The following is a 20,859-nucleotide window of genomic DNA, read 5'->3' as shown; positions in this document are numbered from 1 at the left end:
GCAGTGTATGATCATGTAGTATGTGATGAGCTAGTGTGGTTGCAATTTCCCCCGCGAAAGTTTTAAATTATATATACGGGGTTTACTCTGCCGTGCACGATTTCGACCTGCACAACAGTTCGACGTCGAACTGTAAATGCCATATACGGGTTGGTTTTTTACATGGTCTGCTAGAGTTGCTCTAAACAAGCGCCGTGTAGTTGACACGTGAAATAAACTCTCCATGTGGAGCCGCCGGAGATGTTCCATGGCGCAGATGGCCTTTGGAGAAGACGTAGAACGCAGGACAATCTATGTAAAAAGAAAGCGTAAAAGTATTATTTCCTTTGAGGCGAGAGGAAGCGGAAACCTAGAATTACGTCTTCAATTCATTGGGTAAACATCACGTATCCCTCCCTGTTACTGGCAGGGTAAAAACACATGGTATCTACCATACCGTCCTACACACGTCTTTTCTATTTTATTTTCATCATCATCATATTATTCCAGGAGCACCGAGGAAGCCAGCGGCATTGCCAAACGAACAAGACGAGGCAGCGAGCGGCGGATTTGCGTCCCCAGCGGTGAAGATCCCTGCGGTGACCGGCGGTCTCGTCACCCCACGCAGCGTCGCGCCGACGGCCTCCGGTAGCGCCATCATCAGGTTCGATTCGCTGTCCCCACCGGCGCCTGGCCTGATTTGGTGCGACGGCGGCGGCGGCTCGATTCGGTGCGGCGGCAGCTTGATTCGCGGATACTGCGGCCCGATTGCGACGGCGTGCAGAGTCCCCGCTCAGCGTCGGCCGTCCGAGGGAGCGGCGAGGTGACGTGCAGCGGCGGTCTGCTCCGCGTCGCGCACGTGCAGTCACGCGGGGATCAGGCACCGGATTGCAGGTCAGGGCCCTTCCCCACTCTCTGCTTCGCCTCTTGATTTCTGACGTGGGGGTTGTGGATTCGGGAGGAGGGATTCCTGCGGCGGCGCGCGTATGTACAACCGTACGATGAACTCATCCAGCAACGGAGTTCTGTACATGATCGGTCCCCCGTCGCGGCGCTGCTTGCTTAGTTTCTTTATCTTTCGCAGCTCGGTGGAATCACGAAGGGCGCGGGGTTGGCTAGGCCCCTGCGATTTACGGTTGGTGGTGATTAATTAGGCAGCGTAGTTACAAGGGTTGATGAACAATTGGATCGTGTTATTTGCAGGGGTCATCCGTCTAGTATGTCTGTTGTTGCTTGCTAGCAATTTATGTGAGTATTTCATGGATATCTTGTTTTTTGTTCGCAATGGAGGCTATTTGCAACTTCTCAGTGCTAGTGGACTGATGAATTAATTAAAGTTCTGGTGAAGGATTGCCATAGGGTAGGGTTTGAGCGTGGAGTGGTCATTTATCATATTTTAGCAACTGACTACCAATTCTGATGCTAACTCATGGCAAAAAAGAACCTCTGCTGCCAGAGCCTTGGGCTACGTTCTCTAAAACAAGCGTCTCATCTTGGAGTGAGATATTTTGTGGTTTACTAGTTATCTTGGTCCAATGTATCGCGATGGTACTATTTTAATTATGGAGCAATTGTTCTGGATCAGTGGTAGCTTGCGAGAAGCTTTGATGTTGTGACTTTGTCTTTGGGTATGCTGGTCCAACTATCATCCTGACTCTGTGTTGTTTCTTGTATATGGTAGCAGGTAAGAGATCAGATAGTACAGGCTTGAAATATGACTATAGTCCTATTAGTTTTTAAAATGAGGATTACTAAACATAAGCTCGCTAGTTGTACCTCACATATTCGTGGTTCCCTTTGACTGGTCGCAAACAAATGGTTTCTCTTTAGGATTATGTGATGATTAATAACAGTCAAATGCTATGTGGTTCAGACCCCCATAATGATCTTTTTTGTGGGGATTTTTCTGGAGTGTGCATAATGTTTGACCCACAACTTACAAAATAATTGGGAGCACTAATACCTGCGCCTTACGTCTCTGAGCTTCAGCCGTGAATTGTGATTCATGTTTTCTCATACGTGTGTCACATGGACTTGTAGATCGTCTCGATGTTCTACTAATCCACATATCGTATGTGTGTCTTTCTTTATCTTAAAAAATTCCTATACGCCTTCCCTCCCTCTTTAAGGAGAGATGCAAAATAAAAAAGTGAAGTAAGGGTGCCCTGTGGGTATTTGATCTTGCTCACTGCCCCTTCTTTTCATGGAAAAAGGAAATATCAATTTCTCCATTCATTGAACCCTAGTTTGGGACTGACGGGGCTCGAACCCGCAGCTTCCGCCTTGACAGGGCGGTGCTCTGACCAATTGAACTACAATCCCCGCGGGGTGTATGGCATACCCATTCTTAAATAGAACCATAAGAAGATTCGATTCGTCTTTCGTACTCTAAGAAATAGACGAATCATATACTACAGACCCACATATTATATTATACGTGGGTATAGTGAGAGTGACATAACTAGTATGTCGTGATTTTTTATCACTAAAAATGGATAATAATCCAGCCTTCAATAAGAAAAACTCTTTTGTTTGTAAGAAAGGAATGAGAGAGATATGGATTAAATTTTTTCCCCTTTTTTCTTTATCTTTTATTTCTATAGATCAGACATCTTATTTTATGGAAGAAAAACAAAAGGATTTAGTTGTTAGATTAGATGGTACATTGTGTCTTGCTGTAGTTTCTTACATTACGTGCATCATTTTATTTCTTGAATTTGCCTGGTTGGTATGCATTATTAGATGTAAGTGATAGAGATGGACTATTTGTTATTGGTTGCATTTGATAATTCATGGCTGTAATATGCTATTTATTTGCAGACTGCAGTAACCTACAGATTTCTGTGGTGGCAATTTCTCGTTGCTTGTGTAACATTATTCTCTACAGAAGCAAAGAATATATGGGCTGACTTTGGCATTTCATGGGAGGTTTTGAAGATGATGAACCGCCATCAAAACGGGCAAGAGCATCCTCAGTAGAATCAGCAACTTTGTCAGACATCCCCTGTTATTCTAAACCCACTAATCCTTTGGGAGGTACAATGGCTAGACCTTTGACTTCCCAAGGGAAAGAAGTTATGGTTGGTTCTAAAGGTTTAATTAAGAGGGATGAATTTGTGAGGATAATCACAAAATCTCTGTATACTCTAGGATATGAAAAAACTGGAGCTATTCTTGAGGAAGAATCAGGTATAACACTGCATTCCCCACCAGTGAATGTTTTCAGAAAGCAGGTGCTTGATGGGAATTGGGACAGTGCCGTAGTTACCTTGAACACACTTGATCTTCTGGATGAAAACATTGTGAAGTCTGCAGTATTTTTGTTATTGGAGCAGAAATTTTTTGAACTTCTGAGAAATGGCAATGTCATGGGTGCTATGAAGACGCTGCAAAGTGAAATCTCCCCCCTTGGCATTAACAGAAAAAGAGTTCATGAAATGGCAAGTTGCTTAATTTCTTCTCCGCAAAACGTCTTGGTTGGTTTTTCAAAGCCTGGAATTGAATCTTCTAACTCACGGTTTAAGCTCCTAGAGGAATTGCAAAAGGTGCTCCCCCCTACCGTTATGGTACCTGAGAGGAGGTTAGAGAATTTAGTTGAACAGGCACTTACTGTACAACGTGAAGCTTGTTATCTACATAATTCTGTTGATGGCCTGTCACTCTATATCGATCATCACTGTGGGAGAGATCAGATACCATCTCAAGCGCTGCAGGTCAGAACTCATGCTGGTGCCCTATTTCAGTGCTTGCATTTATTACATGTTATTTGCATAGAGCTAAATCAAGGTTGCACACTTGTCGGTTGACTGGACTGGTCACGCACCAATAGAAGCAGTAGTGTCTGCTCTTTCCTTTACTACCTACTAGTAATCGTGTACTTGCACGCATGTCCAGTTTGGCAGTAATATTAATTGTGTTTAATGCAAATGTTGTTTCCAAATTATGATCTATGCAATCAATATGTTTCCAAATTATTGATATGTGATCGATGATATATCATTGGAGCAGCGTGAGACGTTGGATATAGGTGGTTGGATGGCTCAGATCATTTGGATTCGCCAAACTCGTGCTTTTTAATTAGGAGTAGATAGATAGATAGTAGACTATGTGTCATTGCTTTTATTTGATGTCTCATCATTAGAAGTTCTGTTCTATTATCTACCCTTTCTCTTTGGATTGTATGTGCTTGCAGCCGCGAGCGTGTATGTTTGACTACTTGTATACTTTGGTTTTGCTGTTGTTGGATAGTTAAAGTGTAAAACATAGTCATCTTAACCGAAGAAGCGAAAGCCCACTTTACTTACAATATATGCATAACATATAAGCCTCTCAACTCTTGAGCATCTGTATAGCGCCACCCCTCCCCCCCTTCTGTCTTGCTATTCGAATATTTTTTACAATATATATTTAGGTTCCAAAGGGTACAAACAAATTGAGATTTGCATGAGGAAGTATTGGACTTGCTGTTTCTGTATGGACAACTGGCCGAGAAAGATAGATGTTAGCTGAGTGCAATTTTTCTATTCACGAAAACATCCTATCAGCCGAGGGTCCTGATGTGCCTTTCATTCCTAGTGTAAAACAGTAAATGCCTGTTATGTTTTGTGTTGCATGATGACACACTGTTAGATGTATACTTATCACTTGTACTACTAAATCAGAAGAAAGTAAAATTATTGCAGGTTTTGTGTGCACACAGTGACGAAGTATGGTTTCTCCAATTTTCAAACAATGGGAAGTATTTAGCATCGGCATCAAACGATAAAACTGCAGTCATATGGAAGGTATCTATGCTTCTGACTTTTGACATTCTTAATTGGTGTTAACAGTGCAGTCACTTACCCCTTACTTTCCAGTTTTGCACCCCATGTGAAAACTGGATGCACTCTCTCATTCATGCTTGGCTGCTCACCTGCTATTTGTTCTGTCTGAAAATTGTTGTCCAGAATATTTTGTTATTTGTGCAAATTTAAGTGAAAGATACAAGATTGCCTTTTTTACATGATTAGTTTCATCGGAGCCTATTTGTACAATGTTTAGCTTCAGCACCAAATATATTTGATTAATATGTTTGTCAGTTTTACTCCATGATCATGTGACCAAACACTTTTCTCTTGGCCTGTCACCGTTGAACATGGAAGTGTGTTTCTTCTGGTTACACTTCAATGAACAACTCCACAACCCTAGAGCTTTGGTCTCTATGCATGTGAGGAATGGTTAGCTTATCTGAAAGGTGTTCTGATTTTTTTTGGTGGTCACACACTTACTGTTGCTCCTTATTTTAAAATGTCAAAACTTATCTGCATAAAATTTCCATTATTTCCTTCAACACTTGAACCCATTCGAGACCCAGATGAACATGAACCCGATTTTCTGTTTTCCTCTTCCGCATTGTTCCAGGAAGCTAGCTGCATTCCACTCGTATGTTTGTTTACTGATAATGATGATGAAGTTACATTTTCACGATCACCTCGATAGTTGATGCAACACAAAACAGTCTTCTCCTTGCTTGCAGTAATGTGAGTATTCGTTATCCTAGGTTGATGAAGATGGAGAACTATTGCTGAAGCATACATTGACTGGTCATGAGAAACCAGTGATGATGGTTGCATGGAGCCCTGATGATTGCCAGCTTCTCACATGTGGAATGGAAGAAGTCATCCGGCGCTGGGATGTTGAATCTGGCGAATGTATTCATGTTTATGAAAAATATGGCGTTGGTCTGTTGTCATGTGGTTGGTTTCCAGATGGAAAGCAAATATTGTCTGGTTTAAATGATCAAAGCCTTTGCTTGTGGGATTTAGATGGAAAACAAGCAGATTGCTGGGAAGGGCAGAGGTCAACGAAAACATCTGATTTTGCTGTCTCAAAAGATGGCAAACTTATAATAAGCACCAGTAGAGATTCCGCAATTCTGTTATTCAATAGGGACACAAAACAGGAGAGGCTGATTGAAGAGGAGCATACAGTCACTTCATTTTCTCTTTCGGAAGATGGTGATTTCTTGCTTGTAAATCTTGTAAATGAGCAGATTCATTTGTGGAACATAAGGAACGATCCCATTCGAGTTAAACGGTACACTGGCCATAAGCGCAGCCGGTTTGTGATAAGGTCATGTTTCGGTGGATCTGAGCAGGCCTTTATTGCCAGTGGAAGCGAAGACGCAAAGGTATGATATATTGACTGTGGATGCAAATAAATCAATAAATTATGCTGTCCGCATCATTTCTATTATTTATTACTCCATCCCATAATATAAGATGTTATTACAACCAATATGTGAGTGTTATTATAACACTTACATTATGGGACCGAGGGAGTAGCTTCTAGATAATGCTACTCCCTCCGTTCCTAAATGTAAGTCTTTTTAGAGATTCCAATATGGACTACACATGGAGCAAAATGAGTGAATTTGCACTCTAATGTAGGTCTATATACATTGGTATGTAGTTCGTATTGAAATCTCTAAAAAGACTTGTACTTAGGAACAGAGGGAGTAGATTCCAGAAACTTTGAAGTTATATTTGCTACTCCCTCCATCTCAAAATTCTTGTCTTAGACTTGTCTAAATACGAATGTATCTAATACTAAAACGTGACTTGATACATCCGTATTTAGACAAATCTAAGACAAAAATTTTGGGATGGAGGGAGTATCTTGCAAGCCAATGTTACTGGAGAACCTAGTGACTGAACTGGAAAAGCTGCCTTCTACTGTATATCTAATAAAGCATAACTGTATATACAACATTTGTGACATTTTCAGTGTCATTGGTTCAGTTTGACAACTCCGTGTCATGAATTTTCTTAATTTGTCAGGTCTATATATGGCACAGAGCTAGTGGAGATGTTATCGAGACCCTGTCTGGCCACTCGGGTGCAGTCAACTGCGTAAGCTGGAACCCTACAAATCCACATATGCTTGCATCTGCGAGCGATGATCATACCATTCGCATATGGGGGCTAAAGAAAGCCACCGTGAAGCGAAGGGACGCAGGCAGCAGCAGCGGCAGTAATGGGATCCACATGAACGGCAGCGCCAACGGCAACGGTTTCGTTCACCAGTGCAACGGGAGCCGCAGCAAGTGACAACGACATGCAGCGCTTTGCTTTCCTTCCTCCAGGAAGAACACCCTAGTCCAGCACCGGTGTAGGGGGGGAGCGGAAAACCTGCTTGGTTTTATGCATCGCCTCCCTTGTTCCATCGTGTGTCGCAATTGTCACATTTATTTCTCAATTCAAAGATGGACACAAATTCAAATATTTTTGGCGCTTAAAATAGCTTTCTTTCCTCTAATTTTGTGATGGTCGTGATGGCACCGTAGTGATGAACCCATTTCATATTTTCCCTGATTTCCTCAATTCAATGTCAAACGAAAATAAATTATGAAATGTGCACTTGGCACATCTTGCGAAATACGGGAAATCACGTTGCTACGGGCTACAGTCCATATAAATGATTTGAACAAATGATTAAGGTCGTTTGGAAGGTCAAAGCTCATCCTACGTCCGGATATGTTCCGACATCAAACGGGCGCATAGCCAAAATCCAACCATTTGGACAGTCAGCCCAAACTTTCCCAAATCTAGTTCATCTACTATCTACTACTACTATAAAAAGAAGAGAGGGCCAGATCCAAACAATCACATTCATTCATCATCCAAATCTAATGGCTCTTAATCTTTCTATGTTTAACGCAACCAATCACGCCCTTAATCGATAGCTAACCCACCCATAATCGATCGCTAACCAGCCACGCCCTTTAAAAAACATGCACGCACGATCTCTCACCCCCTCCGCACAACCTCTCGCCCCCTCTTGCTCCTCCCCGCGCCGTCCGCCGCCCGTCGCTCCTTCGCTGCGGGAGCCGGACCATCCCAGAACCTCTCGTGGAAACCCAACATTTCATTATAATGAGTTAATCTAGGCAGAAGATTGTTTCTTATCACACCACCGTCGCGCCTTTCGCCGCGGGCGCCGCCCTCCTTCGCTGCGGGAGTCGCCGCAAGTCGCGGCCGACCGTCGCGCCCTTCGCCCTGGGACAGCTGGAGGCCGCCACCCGTCGCGTACCGGGGGAGCCGCCACAGCCCGTCGCCGCGGGACAGCCGGAGCCGCCGCGACCGTCAGCAGCCGCCCGCCATCCTCTCCCGCCTCCTGCTCATCCTCGCCCACCTTCCGCCGCCCGCCGGTCCTCTGCCGCCCTCCTCCCGCCCATCCTCTTCTCCTCCGCCGCGAGCATGAGCAGTCGCCCGCCGGTCCTCCTCTGCTGCCCCAACAAGGTGGGAGAGCGAGAGCATCCCGCCGGCCTTCCTCTGCTGCCACTCGGAAAAACGCGAGCGCGGCCGGGTGGCGGTGTCCTCCTCTGCTGCCGACAACGACCTCATCCAGCCAGTAAGTTTTCTTTACATTGAATTGTGAATTGTTTGAACAGCATGCTTGTGGTTATGTTCCTTCCAAACAAGACAATCTGATGCATACATGATCCTTCTGGTTATGATTATTTTAGTGCATAGATGATCCTTCCACACAGCAAACAAAATTAATCACCATTATTCTGGGACAATTGCCGCAGGTGAATTATCACGATCCAACGCCAATGCCACACCCAGCACTAAAAGGGTTAGAGTCTGGTTTATGAGTATTTAAGCTCAATCTGATTTATGAGTATTTAAGCTCTTTGTATGGTTCACAAATTGTTTGCTGTCACTCCAATTACCTTTTCAATGCTCTCAAAATCCTGCACATTCCTCGGGTGGCACGAAAATTACCATCCAGAAGATTCTGAGCTTTCTGATCAAAGATATTTAGGCAATCTCACTCACAATATTTTATATCTACTCCCTCCGTTCCAAATTACTCGTCGCAGAAATGGATGTATCTAGAACTAAAATACATCTAGATACATCCATACCTACGACAAGTAATTTGGAACGGAGGGAGTACTATTTTTGCCTCCTCCCTAAGAACACCTACTTTATTTATACAGGTTCAGAGCATTCCCACTCATCACCATTCCCTGCATCTAAGGTCCATTTTGTCACAGTTTCAGATTTACTAAAACACTTAACAGTTTGATTTACTCAAACATTTATGAATTGAGCTTCTCAATATTACATGACAACTCCGCATGCCTACTCTTAAGATCCCTGTGTAGCATCGTTTTGTCATTGGACTGATTTAGGATTTAAGAATTAAGCTTCTCAATATTACATCACAGCTCATACCTACTCTTAAGATCCCTATGTACCATTGTTTTGTCATTCTACTAATTTAGGATGTTCCCCAATACATGTCACAGATGAGGAATCATCGTCCGTTTGCGTTAGGATCAGCCGAGCGTTCCCCATTTAAAGATCTGAATGTTAGGATGATCTCCACCATGTGGGCCCAACGGCCCACCGGGCCCTTAGATCCGCGCCCTGATCGGGGGTGCTCAACCCACTATGGGTGACGGGCCCCTGTCACCTGCACTATATAAAGAGGTGGGGGCCGACGGCTCGCATCACAAGGTTCGTCCAGCGCCGTACACCCCACCTAATCCCCTACCGATCTAGGGTTAGTGCAGTGCTGACGGGAAGCGCCGCCACCACTTCGCCCACTACTCTCTGCCATCACAACAGGCCATCGTCGCCATGGCCGGCACCGGGAGCTCCTCGAGCCACAAGGTGAAGGTAGGACCACCAGGATCCCTAAGCCTACCCGATCCAAAGTCTATCAATGGTATCAGACAGGTTTGGGCATAGGGTTTCTTCGGTTGAAATCAAAGGAAAAGATATTACCCCCTCCCCTGGAACCCTAATTGACAGGGCAAAGAACGAATCCAAACCGGAAAAAGTAGCGCCGCCATCATGGCCGCGCCGTTCCTCTCGATCCGGGCGCGCATCGGCAAGCCGAGGCGCCGGACGAAGAACCAACCCTGAAAAGGGCAAAGGATGCACCGCGGCCAAACCACTCGACGGCGACGCGCTCACTGCAAGGTGGACGCACAGCCGGCGAGGGGGAAGGCCACGGCGCCGCCGCCGTCCGCTCCACGGCCCTCGGGCGCGAACGGGGGCAAAGGAGGGCTTGACCGCTCGTCTCTTTCTCTCTCTGTTGCTTGACTCGGGGGGAGAAATGAAGGGAGGAAAGGAAGAAAGGTGCGGCGACCTGGCACGGCGCGGTGACCGTCGCCGGCAACTGCGCGCGGCGCGGTGGCCCGGCGACCTGGACAGACACAGCCGCGTGCGGGCGAGAGCGAGAGGAAAAAGGGGCTCGTGCGACGCGTGGGGAGGGAAAGAGCAAGAGCTCGCGCGGCACGGCGCGGCGCGATGGCCGTCGTCGACGACCGGCACGACGCGGTAGCCGAGTGGCCGGAGAGAGCCGCGTGCGAGACCGACAGAGGAAACGGAAGAATAGGTTAGGGTTTTGCCCGAGCGGCGCGGCTGGACCGTTTTGATCGGGCGAGATCGGCGCTGGATCGTTGGATCGCGTCTGACGGCCGAGATCAAAACCCTAGCCTCAGCATGGGCTTTTGGGCCGAAAAGGAGCCGCGGCTGCAGCCACGGGCGGCCCAGGCCAGGTGGAGGCGGCTCGGCTCGCGTGAGCGCTCTGGGGGAGAAGGCCGTGAGCCACTGCGGGCCTCCTGTGCCTAGGACGAGGCCGGCTGGAGTTGGCTATTCGTTTTTCCAACAAACTTTTGTTTAGAGTACAGAAAAGTAAAAGAAAATGTTCTGAGAAGTAAACAGAAAAAGTCTTTGAAAATAAAAATAGAAAAATTTCAGGAAAATAATTGTTCATGAATTTAATAAAGAAAATAATAAAGTTCATGAATTTTATTTGGTCAAAGAAAAGTTTCTGTAAAGAAAAAAAAGTTAATGAATGTTTTATTCATGTTTTTCCGCTGCAAATAAAATAAAAGTGTTTTTTTAAAGTGAATTGAACTAAAGTAAAAGATTAAATTGTTGTTTCTCCAATGCATTTTTGAACCAATCGGTTGAAATTGCTTAGAGAGTAAAAGAGTATAGAATTGTTTCTGAATAGATTCAGAAAGTTTCCGCTGCAAAGAAAAAGTATTATCCTCCAATTAAATTGGAACCAACGGGAATATTTAATTGGATGAACAGTTTTTTGAGAGAAGTTTTTTCACTTGTGGGTGAAATCAGATTCAGATAGCTTCTGCTATAACAGTAGAAAGATATTTGATTAAAGTTTAATTATGGTATTGTTATTTTCTGACCAACGTTGATGATGACAATATTATAATTCAATGAGTCTTATAGTTAAAAGTTCAAATCTCTGATAATTTTTGTATCAAAGTGACCAATTTTCAGAGCATTTGATAAAGATTGAGAAATGTATATTAAAAGTTTTCCGCTGCAATAAAGTTGATAATGATGATTATTTTCTTAGCAAAGTCGCTTAATAGAAATTTCATCATCACATTATTTACGAGTTATATGCATTATTTCCATTTTCCGCCCAACGGTGATATGGAATTAATGTAGAAGGATGATGTTTTATTCTAATTCTGCCCAGCGGTGATTTAGAATATAAAAGAAAGTTTTTCAAAGTTTAATGTGCATATTTTTTTTAACCAGGCCAACATGGGGTTATTTTTTATGCTCATTATTGTTGATTATTGGCTAAGTTTTCTCAGACTAAAAGTTGTTCATGCTTTCATTCATGAAAGCGAATGGTTGGGTACTTGTGACCCGAAAGACGACCAAGAAAGATCATAACGTGAGGGAGTATGTTCTCTCTAAAGAATGGTTTCAAAAGAAAAGAGATAGATCATTGAGAGTTTTGGTTGACGAATGTCTTTCATGTACTCTCTATGATTTGAGATAAAACAAGCAACATGCGTGTTTAATTTGACCAACGTCAGATCAAGCATGTGTGTCAAAGAGCATTCGGATTTATTTATAAATTTGATGATTGAATATGTAGTCAAAAGAGCCAATTCTGGCATTCATGTTCCTTACAGGGAATTACCTGCATAGCGGGAAAGAGGATTATGATAAAACCCGCATGGCGGGGAAAGTCTGGGAAAATACCTGCGTAACTGGGTAAAGTTGTCATAGTATTATGTCAAAAATCCTATATGTCAGGAGAAATTCTGGCAAAGGACTTATCCTGTATGACAGGAGAAAGATATGATGACTCATGTGCTTAATGTGTCTCACTCTAGAAGAAAAGTATGGAGTAGCTATTATGCTTTCCTAGTATCGACCGTACACCTTATGTGTAATGGTCATTAAGCACTCACTAAATCCAAAGAGATTAAAAGTTACAGATGAACCTAAAGATAAGAATGATATGCAAGTGTGACTTGCAAAAGTACTAATGATAAAGAACTCTGTTGAGTTTCTGAAATGAAATGAGGAAAAAGTACTCCCATACCAGTTAAAAGATAACTTCATTTTGTATGAAGAGATAACTTCATTTCGTATGAAGTAATCTGATGAATGAAGTAGATAATCGAAGTTTCCTCAATTCACAAGAGTTATCAATGATTTTCGAAATTGTGGCAGAAAAGTTCTTGTCACATTTCGAGGGGGAGAAAGAAATATGAGATAAATTAAGATTGATGAAAATCCCCTATACTTTAGATAACGTGATGAAGAATGTGATCGTCTGGGGGAGTACGACGGTCATAATCATACCCCTAAAGAAAAGAAATATTTGTATTTTTGGATCTTTTACAGTTCCGAAAGCAGAGTAAGGAATACTAAGATGGTGCTTAAAGTGCCATAAAGAAGAAAGTTTTAACAGAATAAACCCAAATTATAAAGTTTAACGATACGCCATTTTTAGTGAAGATGGAGTAATCTGGGGGAGCATGTTGTATGACCTATAAAACACATCCCCATATGAGACACTGATGGTCTCAAGGAATGAGAAAATCAGATACTTCTGATTACTATAAAGTCTATGTTAGTGAAATTCAAATGGAGGTTGATCCCACCTCATTTAAAGCGCTCATTCGAGCTTCGAGAAGTGCCTGCTTATCTAAATGATAAGAGACTATGTGAGATGAAATGAAATTGGTGAATCCCGACGATGTTCGGGACTATGAGTAATTTCCAATGGAGCCAAAACAGTAGGTTGTACAGAGTCTACAAGGACAATGTGACTCCAAAGGAAATATGTAAAGGTGTAAAACACGACTTAAATCGAAAGGTTTTTGCGCGTTTTGCACTGAATAGATTACAATGAGTGTTGGTAGCACATCATGATCTGAGTTACATCAGATGAAAGATATCATGATCTGAGTTACATCAGATGAAAATAAAGAACACATGGGATACTGCATGAAGAAGTCTTTTATGGACTAAAGCAATCAAATGTTGTTTTGGGTTAAAGAAAATGAGAGGACAATTGTATTCGTGCAAAGTTATAGAATGGGAAATTAATTTCCTAATCCTGTGCATGTGGATGAAGTCCTACTTGCTAGTGGTAATGTCAATCTACTGCGGGAGGAGAAAGAAGTTCTTGTCCTCAAAGTTCAAAAGAATGTTCTCGGCAAGTGTCTCATTATAAATATCGAGATTCATCAAGAAAAGAATAAAATGGGGTATTAGTAATGTCGCATGGACATACTAAGAAAGGTCTCTAAAGTATGCATGCGAGAAAACCTACGCCTGTTCTTATAGTCAAGGGTAATGGAACTGGAAACTATGGTGTTCCAAGAGTTGATGAGAAAAGATTGAAAACGGATATGGTACCATATGCTTCAGTTGTTGGAAGCTCAATACATTACCCTGACACAGTTCACATATCCGGGTTGTTTTGGCAATGTCCAGTCCATATGTAGATCACTGGAATGGAGTCAAAGATATCGGCCTCAAGCTGAAAGAAATAAGTGCTCTCAAAAGATTGTGAGTACAAAGACATGACTTGTGAAATGTATAGCAAAATCCACAATTGTTGCTAACTTTCATACTTGGAGGTTTTTGTGTGGAAAAGCTCCAAAGAATGAAACAATTATCATCAATGTGATGCAAAGATATGCTATAGCTTAATATGAGGCTGAGGGACAGGCAAAATGGTTATGAAGACTTGTACCCGGAGTTGATAATGGTTGACAACAGCGATAACCATTTTAAGTTTTTCTCTCCTATGACAACGAGTCAAGTGTTGATGCCAAACACACTGACACAGAGTTATCCGTTGTAAAGGAGAAAGTCCGGAATTATGAAAAAATGCTTGAAGCATAAAAGCAATAGACAAGTATTTGCAGATCTGCTTATTAAAGGCTTACCGCCCAGTGTGTTCGGAGAACACACAGTCGACATGGGTTTCATGGTATAGTCTAAAATTTTCCGGACAATAAAAGGGCCCAAGGTTAAAGAATTTGTTTCAAAACAGAGAGGTACGTTGTGGCTGTCTGATTCTATCGGCAATTGAGCTGTGACAATGAAACATGTTCTATGTATTGATCTGTTATGAAACGAGTAAAGTAAAAGTATACGGTCAAAAGTAAAAGTTGAGATCAAGGGGGAGAATGTTAGGATGATCTTCACCGTGTGGGCCCAACGGCCCACCGGGCCCTTAGATCCGCGCCCTGATCGGGGGTGCTCAACCCACTATGGGTGACGGGCCCCTGTCACCTGCACTATATAAAGAGGTGGGGGCCGGCGGCTCGCATCACAAGGTTTGTCCAGCGCCGTACACCCCACCTAATCCCCTACCGATCTAGGGTTAGTGCAGTGCTGACGGGAAGCGCCGCCACCACTTCGCCCACTACTCTCTGCCATCACAACAGGCCACCGTCGCCATGGCCGGCACCGGGAGCTCCTCGAGCCACAAGGTGAAGGTAGGACCACCAAGATCCCTAAGCCTATCCGATCCAAAGTCTATCATTGAAGAATACGCCTACTCATGATACTTACATATGCTCTAGAAATATATACACAGTATGCATCACACTCTTATAGTGTTGATGTCCTCAATGGTGTCCAAAAATTTCTTTGTAGAATCAAATAAGCAATGAAATATATGAATAAGTTTACAATTTAGCTGTGTACCACAAAGAATTATGAAAACCCGATTTCAGGTGTTTTGGATATGTGTGTTCAGTTCCGTAGGCAATGGTTTACAACTGTGTGTTTTCAGATTTTTCAAATGAATTTAACCCTATGGCTAGAGCATCTTCAATGAAATGGAAACCTGTTCATTTGTCTTTACCATTAATAGTTGAATACTCCTGCTGGAATATTCAGGTCTGCTATTTACGCTTTGTGTGCTATGTTTTGCTCTCACTGTACTTCAATAAGAATATATTATTCAAATTGTTCACCGCGATGTCCTATATTTCTATGCCTGCAGGTGTGCCACCGGGAAAACAATTTCTAAATGCTAAATTGAAATGTATTGTAATATCCAGTGTCTTGCAATGTCACTCTTTCATTATTGAAGGTATGTGTTTCATAACGGAATAGAAAATCCTAAATTTTGTATGTGTGATTGTTCAACAACCACAATCTCTGCACCTCACTGTCAACCACATGCAAGCTTCCTCCTTGCTTTAGGTGAGAGCATTGATTTCATCGCCTTTTTAGCTTGCTCAGGTTGCAAGTTTGATAGGTTTCCTCAACCCAGATTTGGAACCCCTTTGATTTTGATTCCTTGCTACAACTCTGTACACAATTTTGTTTCTTTGTCACAGTTTGATCGATCCATTCTTAGCTACAAATGCTTATCTACTATCCCTGTAAAAGGAAGAGAGGGGGCAGATCCAAATAACCAAAACCGTTTATCTAGCCGATCCAAGGGTCTAAAACATCTCTGTGTTTAAGGCAACAAGCCACTGATCAACCGATCTAATCCCCGTACCGCTCGTCATCATCAAACTAACCGCACGCTACGCCTCAACAAAAATAGAAACTGCCTGCACCTTCTGCCCCCGCTGCCCGCCGCTCGCTGCTCCTCCTCTGCCAACGCTCCTTTTCTGCCAGACGAACGGCTGCGCACGGCCAACGTCCCGCCCACCGCTGCTTCCTCACAGACGCGAGCGGATCGCCGCCGGCGGCGGCTGCTCTCCTCTTCTGCCTCACGGATGTGAGCATGGATCGCCCCGCCGCTCCTTCGAATCTGCCACACGGACATGAGCGCGGGTCGGCTACTGCCCCACAGATGCAAGAGCGGGCCGCCACCACCGCCACATTGGGGCCCTCGCTACCACGCGGGCGAACTTTGATCAGGTTTATTTTATCTTAACACCTAACATCAAGCCACCAGTTCGGTGTATCCTCATACTCTATATTTTTTGCAAGAACATGCAAGACGAGGAGCAGCGAAGGAAATCTGGTTCCATGAAACACCATGGATGGGCCTGCTTCATGTTCAGTTTCCAGTGCGGTGTACCTCATACTCATGTGATTTTCCTTTTCATAAACCATTGCAAAGAGCTTCATATTCAGTTTTCTGTTTGCTGCTTGACTGCTTCAAGTGTGTACAGATTGCACATACCAAGTTTCCTCAACTGTTCACGGACTACGGGGTGTAGGTTTCAAGTGTGTACAGATTGCATGAATCAATTTTGACTTCCGAGAATTCTGAAGCCCGCTACTCAATTTGTAGTTGGCATTTTTTAATGGGTTGTTTGGTTTCTTGAAACAACTACTCTGAACTGAAGCATGCATTTCTAAAGATCGTTTCTGTAATTATTTTCTCGCTACAAATGTACTATCTCCTAGCTTTGCCACTTTGGAGACATTTCATTAAACCGGGCCTTAACCACCTACTATAATCGGAGAGATTTTCAGAAGACTTGCTGATGCATGATTACACTGCTAATTGCTACAGTAGTCACGCAGACGCAGCTTGGTGCATTCTTCTCTTCTTTCCCTTTATATTTTCTTCATCCTTGTGCTTGTAAATTTGTAACTCAAGAGGTCACAAACTTTTGCAATCTGGAGGTATCGCTTTCAGACTGGTACATATGCATGTAGCTGTTCATGAAGCATCATTTTACTAAAGTGTCCAATGTATGTTCTCTTATAATCCAGGTGCTTGATCAAGGCTGCGTATGAGCTTATTAACATCGATGGTGTGCTAAATGTGATCATAAGGAACCTGGAAAAGGAGTATGTCTCTTAATGGACATCTTTCTATTTTGCATTGAACTTTGATTAATTATTTTACTGTACATTTTCCAAAATTCAAGGATTGGCTTCTTACTCATTACAAATGGTTCCGGTCTTTATTCTTAGTTTTTACAGTTACATAAAGAACAATGTTCAAATTCACTGACATGTGCATTGTGACAGTACTTCACTGTATGTTCATTATATATGCATGTAGCAATACTTCCTTTCAATCTATTCATTAGTTCGTAAGCTAGATCGTGTGCCAAGTTGCATTTACTGGACACTTGCTACTCTTTTCCTTGTGCAATTATTCAGTCCTGGTTATATTTTGTGGTATTTCTGAGTTGCATAAATGACTTGAAACATCGGGAGCTACTAAATCTTACCTGTACTAAATTTGTGCTTTTTTGTAATATCAAAATACGGTTCTCCTTCAAAGTATTATTTTTCCTTCTACTGAATATGCTTCTGGAAAAGGATCTCAACAGATCAACCAGAAGGAGAAGAGAGCAGCCAAAGAGAAGTTAAGAACAAGACACATGCTTCAGATTAACTCCTATTCCTGGACCTATATGCTTTTGCTGATTGAATTAGATAAAACAAGTATATATTTCTAAAGATTAATGGATTCTAATCGTATGATTTTGACATGCAGCTAAGTTTTCCATATGTCTGACTATTGTGTTGCCGTGCAAATATGCAGAAGGATGGTCTACCTTTTTGGGACTTGGTTTTGTGAATCGATGTGTTATCTTGAGCAAATATCTTACTATTTGTACAATGTTATAATATGAACTTTTACTATTGATATATCATACTGTATGTGGAATGTGTCAATACATATATACTTGCGGCAACTACTAACTGAAATTTATTTTTCACCTACAAAAATATATAGAATCTTCGTCCATGTTTTCATGTCGATACCTGATTTACATGTCCATACAGTTGGGCTGTTCGAGCTAACACTGCAAGGCCTTACAGTGCATCAGGGGCATCTAATAAAGTTTTTAAGTTTGTGCCTAGAACTATTATATCCAGACAAGACACTTGCTTGCAGGACCATCAGAGCTGGACCTGCTAGGTAATTTTACATAATCAGCGGCTGGGCGCCCACAATCATCCATGATTTGTGTTGAAGCGAGATAAGGTTTACTCATGTTCTTATAGTTTGTTTCTCTTTTCTGTTTTGCTTGGTTGATTTTCAGTTATAGAGAAGAGTTAGAGTTGGATGGAGTATCAAACAATGGAATCAAATCATGCATGGAATTGTAAGTCAACCATATAAGCATAGACATGTTTTCAGTTTTCCAATGTAGAGTGGAAGTCATTTAAGTCATTTGAAATATTAATACAGAGTTTTTTCTATTGATGTTTGCTGTGAACGATGTGAATATATTCCCTTAAAAAAATCGTGTGAATATATTTGGATGGTTTCTTCTCAAATAAGATCTCTATCGTAGCAACAATTTGGAATAAAATATACTCCCTCTATAAACAAATATAAGACGTTTTAGATCACTAAAATTATATGTTCACACCTATACCAGTCTGAAAACTGAATAAGGATCAATTTTATTTTAGATAAATGTGCATTTGCACGTGTACGATTACTAGTATGTGAGGAAGAAATGTGGTTGTCCGTACTATCCGCCATGTTATCTTCAATATGTGGTCTCACAAAAAACCCCACCCCATAACGCACCCCTCTTTTTTTTCTGCTGGACCCTCCCCTTCCACTCGATTGCCCACTATAACGGGACGTTTCTTGTTGGGGCCCTCTCATTTAAAATTAGATGATGTCCACCTCACCTTCGTCATGTCGCCCTCTATCCTTCAGACCGTACTTCCCCACGAACCGCCAAAGAGGAGTCCCCCACCAACCGCCCTGATCCCCTCCTATGTTCACATTGATCCACCATCACTGTCAAGGGGGAGGAGCTATGCACCGACCATAACGTCCTCGAGCCAAGAAGGAAGATGCAATGTCTCCTGAGCCATTGCACGTTGTAACATACATTTAAATGTCGTGCATTACCAAGAAACAAAAGTATGATGTCCATTGTTGGGCATGCAACTGATACGCCATGTTTCCGTTATTAACTCTTGAAGCAACCACCCCGCAAAAAAAAAACTCTTGAAGCAACGAACTAATGCATTTGTTTTTCTATCCTAACCACAAACTGTACGACTTGATGAAAAAAATAAACCGCTCGCTCATGCAATTTGCTGCAAAGTTGTCTCTAATGAAATGCAATTTGCTACATTTTCTAAAGTAGAAAACTTATTCCGGTCATACAGCCGCAACTGAACAGGCAAACCCAACCCCATCCCGCTCACTCTCAACCATCACTCTCATAACAAAATCCACAAACTCGTGTTCTAAGTGAGCTAGTGATCGACACCACCGTTGCATGCCAACAACAAGGGACAAGGGTGGCAACCGTCTTTCTATCTTAGTGCAAGTACCTCCTGGTTCTGTACTGGGCCCACCCTTCATCCCGGGCTCTATCACGAGGCGCCACGCTCACGCACTGCCACAAAAAAAGAAAGCTACGAATAGAAAATGTTTGTTCAAAGCATGAAAAATGTCAATGTCTCTCTCCTCTTCTCCCCCTCGTGCGCACATGCCCGATTTAGTGTACAAATTTATGTATCCATTAGAGAAGATAAAAAAAGACCCCCCTCACTTTCCATCTCCAATACCTCACATAAGTCTACATTTTCGTATACATCAGGTACATCTCCAATAGTAAGGTCAGAATGTGGTAAACTTTAGATCATATGTACCAGCCATGGCCTCCACAAGTATTCTAACTATGTGATACTTTCTCACACTAACAAACCAACAAAATTATCAAAAAGCACACAAATTCACCCTTTCTCATCACTATCTTTCCAAAAACAATAGAGGGGAAGCCATCATATGCATGTGTGGCATAATCAACCCTTTCTTAGTGGATTCCTTTTCTCATCACCCCCAGGGCCGAGGAGGCTCTTTTCAACAAAGATTCTTTGAGGCCAAATAACCAAAAAATATAAAAGTTCAACTCGCCAGTCTTGTAACACCGGTAGAGCAATTCTTTATCCGAGTTAACTCTTAATGGCTCCACCATTTTTTCGGTTACATTTGTCTCATCTGTAAATATAATACATCAAGTTAGAGACGGCGGCTGGCATTATTGAAATCAGAGAAAAAGCCATCGTCCTACAAGCTTTTGGATAGTATATATAAAGTGCGCCTGATAAGGAAAAAAATAATTTATTAATTACAGAAAAAGTAAAAAATCCTGAAATTATTTTTGAAACAAAGTTGACCTATTTTGGTATCCGTATAAAAAATTAAGTGCGGGAATAAACTTCCGTTGACCTCAGACAAAAAGAAAATCCTAGTAGAAACCTAATGAACAGTAACTTGTATATAATGGTGATTTTTGTTTTCGTCATGTTGGAAAGTATTCCTTCATGAAACTTTTTATACGTGTACAACGTCAGGTCTTTTTGACATTTTTCAAGTCCTTTTTTTGTATATTGGGTGCACCTACAACTGAGTGCACCAAGTTCCACCAAGTTACTATTCATACGTAAGATTAACTGCTTTTCATCATACCTTTGTTTCCAGTAAATTGAGTTGATCATCTTCAACACAGGTCTCTCTCAAAGAAGTAAAATGACAACATAGTTCATTTATAACATAAATCTGCAGAAAATATGAACTATCGCAAAAGAACAGGGAAATGACACTAAGCGTAGTTGATCATAAACGAGCTCAAAGATTGGATCCATATAACAAAATAAACATCTATAGTAT

At 42.2% G+C, this 20,859-nt stretch overlaps 1 protein-coding gene and 1 non-coding gene across 2 annotated transcripts; one reads left to right on the top strand and one right to left on the bottom strand.

The window, feature by feature from the left end:
• Nucleotides 1–456: 456 nt before the first annotated feature.
• LOC125525145 (WD repeat-containing protein 26 homolog) lies at nucleotides 457–7,241 on the top strand. Its single transcript, XM_048690162.2, has 5 exons — nucleotides 457–873; nucleotides 2,800–3,692; nucleotides 4,662–4,763; nucleotides 5,519–6,148; nucleotides 6,798–7,241. The coding sequence occupies exons 2-5, from the start codon at nucleotides 2,901–2,903 to the stop codon at nucleotides 7,065–7,067; spliced, it is 1,794 nt and encodes a 597-aa protein (XP_048546119.1). The 5' UTR covers nucleotides 457–873; nucleotides 2,800–2,900; the 3' UTR covers nucleotides 7,068–7,241.
• TRNAD-GUC (transfer RNA aspartic acid (anticodon GUC)) lies at nucleotides 2,228–2,301 on the bottom strand. Its single transcript has one exon. It is a non-coding gene; the product is annotated as a tRNA-Asp (tRNA).
• Nucleotides 7,242–20,859: the final 13,618 nt, after the last annotated feature.

The sequence above is a fragment of the Triticum urartu genome, chromosome 7A, assembly GCF_056163025.1.
Source record: "Triticum urartu cultivar PI428250 chromosome 7A, HENAU_Tu73, whole genome shotgun sequence".
Lineage (NCBI taxonomy): Eukaryota > Viridiplantae > Streptophyta > Magnoliopsida > Poales > Poaceae > Triticum > Triticum urartu.
The sequence above is the reverse complement of the archived record's forward strand: the minus strand, read 5'-3'. Positions and strand labels throughout refer to the sequence as shown.

Bases quoted from the DNA above. Each gene is read 5' to 3' on its own strand.
- LOC125525145 (XM_048690162.2), top strand. From the start codon at position 2,901: ATGGGAGGTTTTGAAGATGATGAACCGCCATCAAAACGGGCAAGAGCA. The intron at 3,693-4,661 runs GTCAGAACTCAT...AAATTATTGCAG, and splicing joins TACCATCTCAAGCGCTGCAG to GTTTTGTGTGCACACAGTGA. The intron at 4,764-5,518 runs GTATCTATGCTT...TCGTTATCCTAG, and splicing joins AAACTGCAGTCATATGGAAG to GTTGATGAAGATGGAGAACT.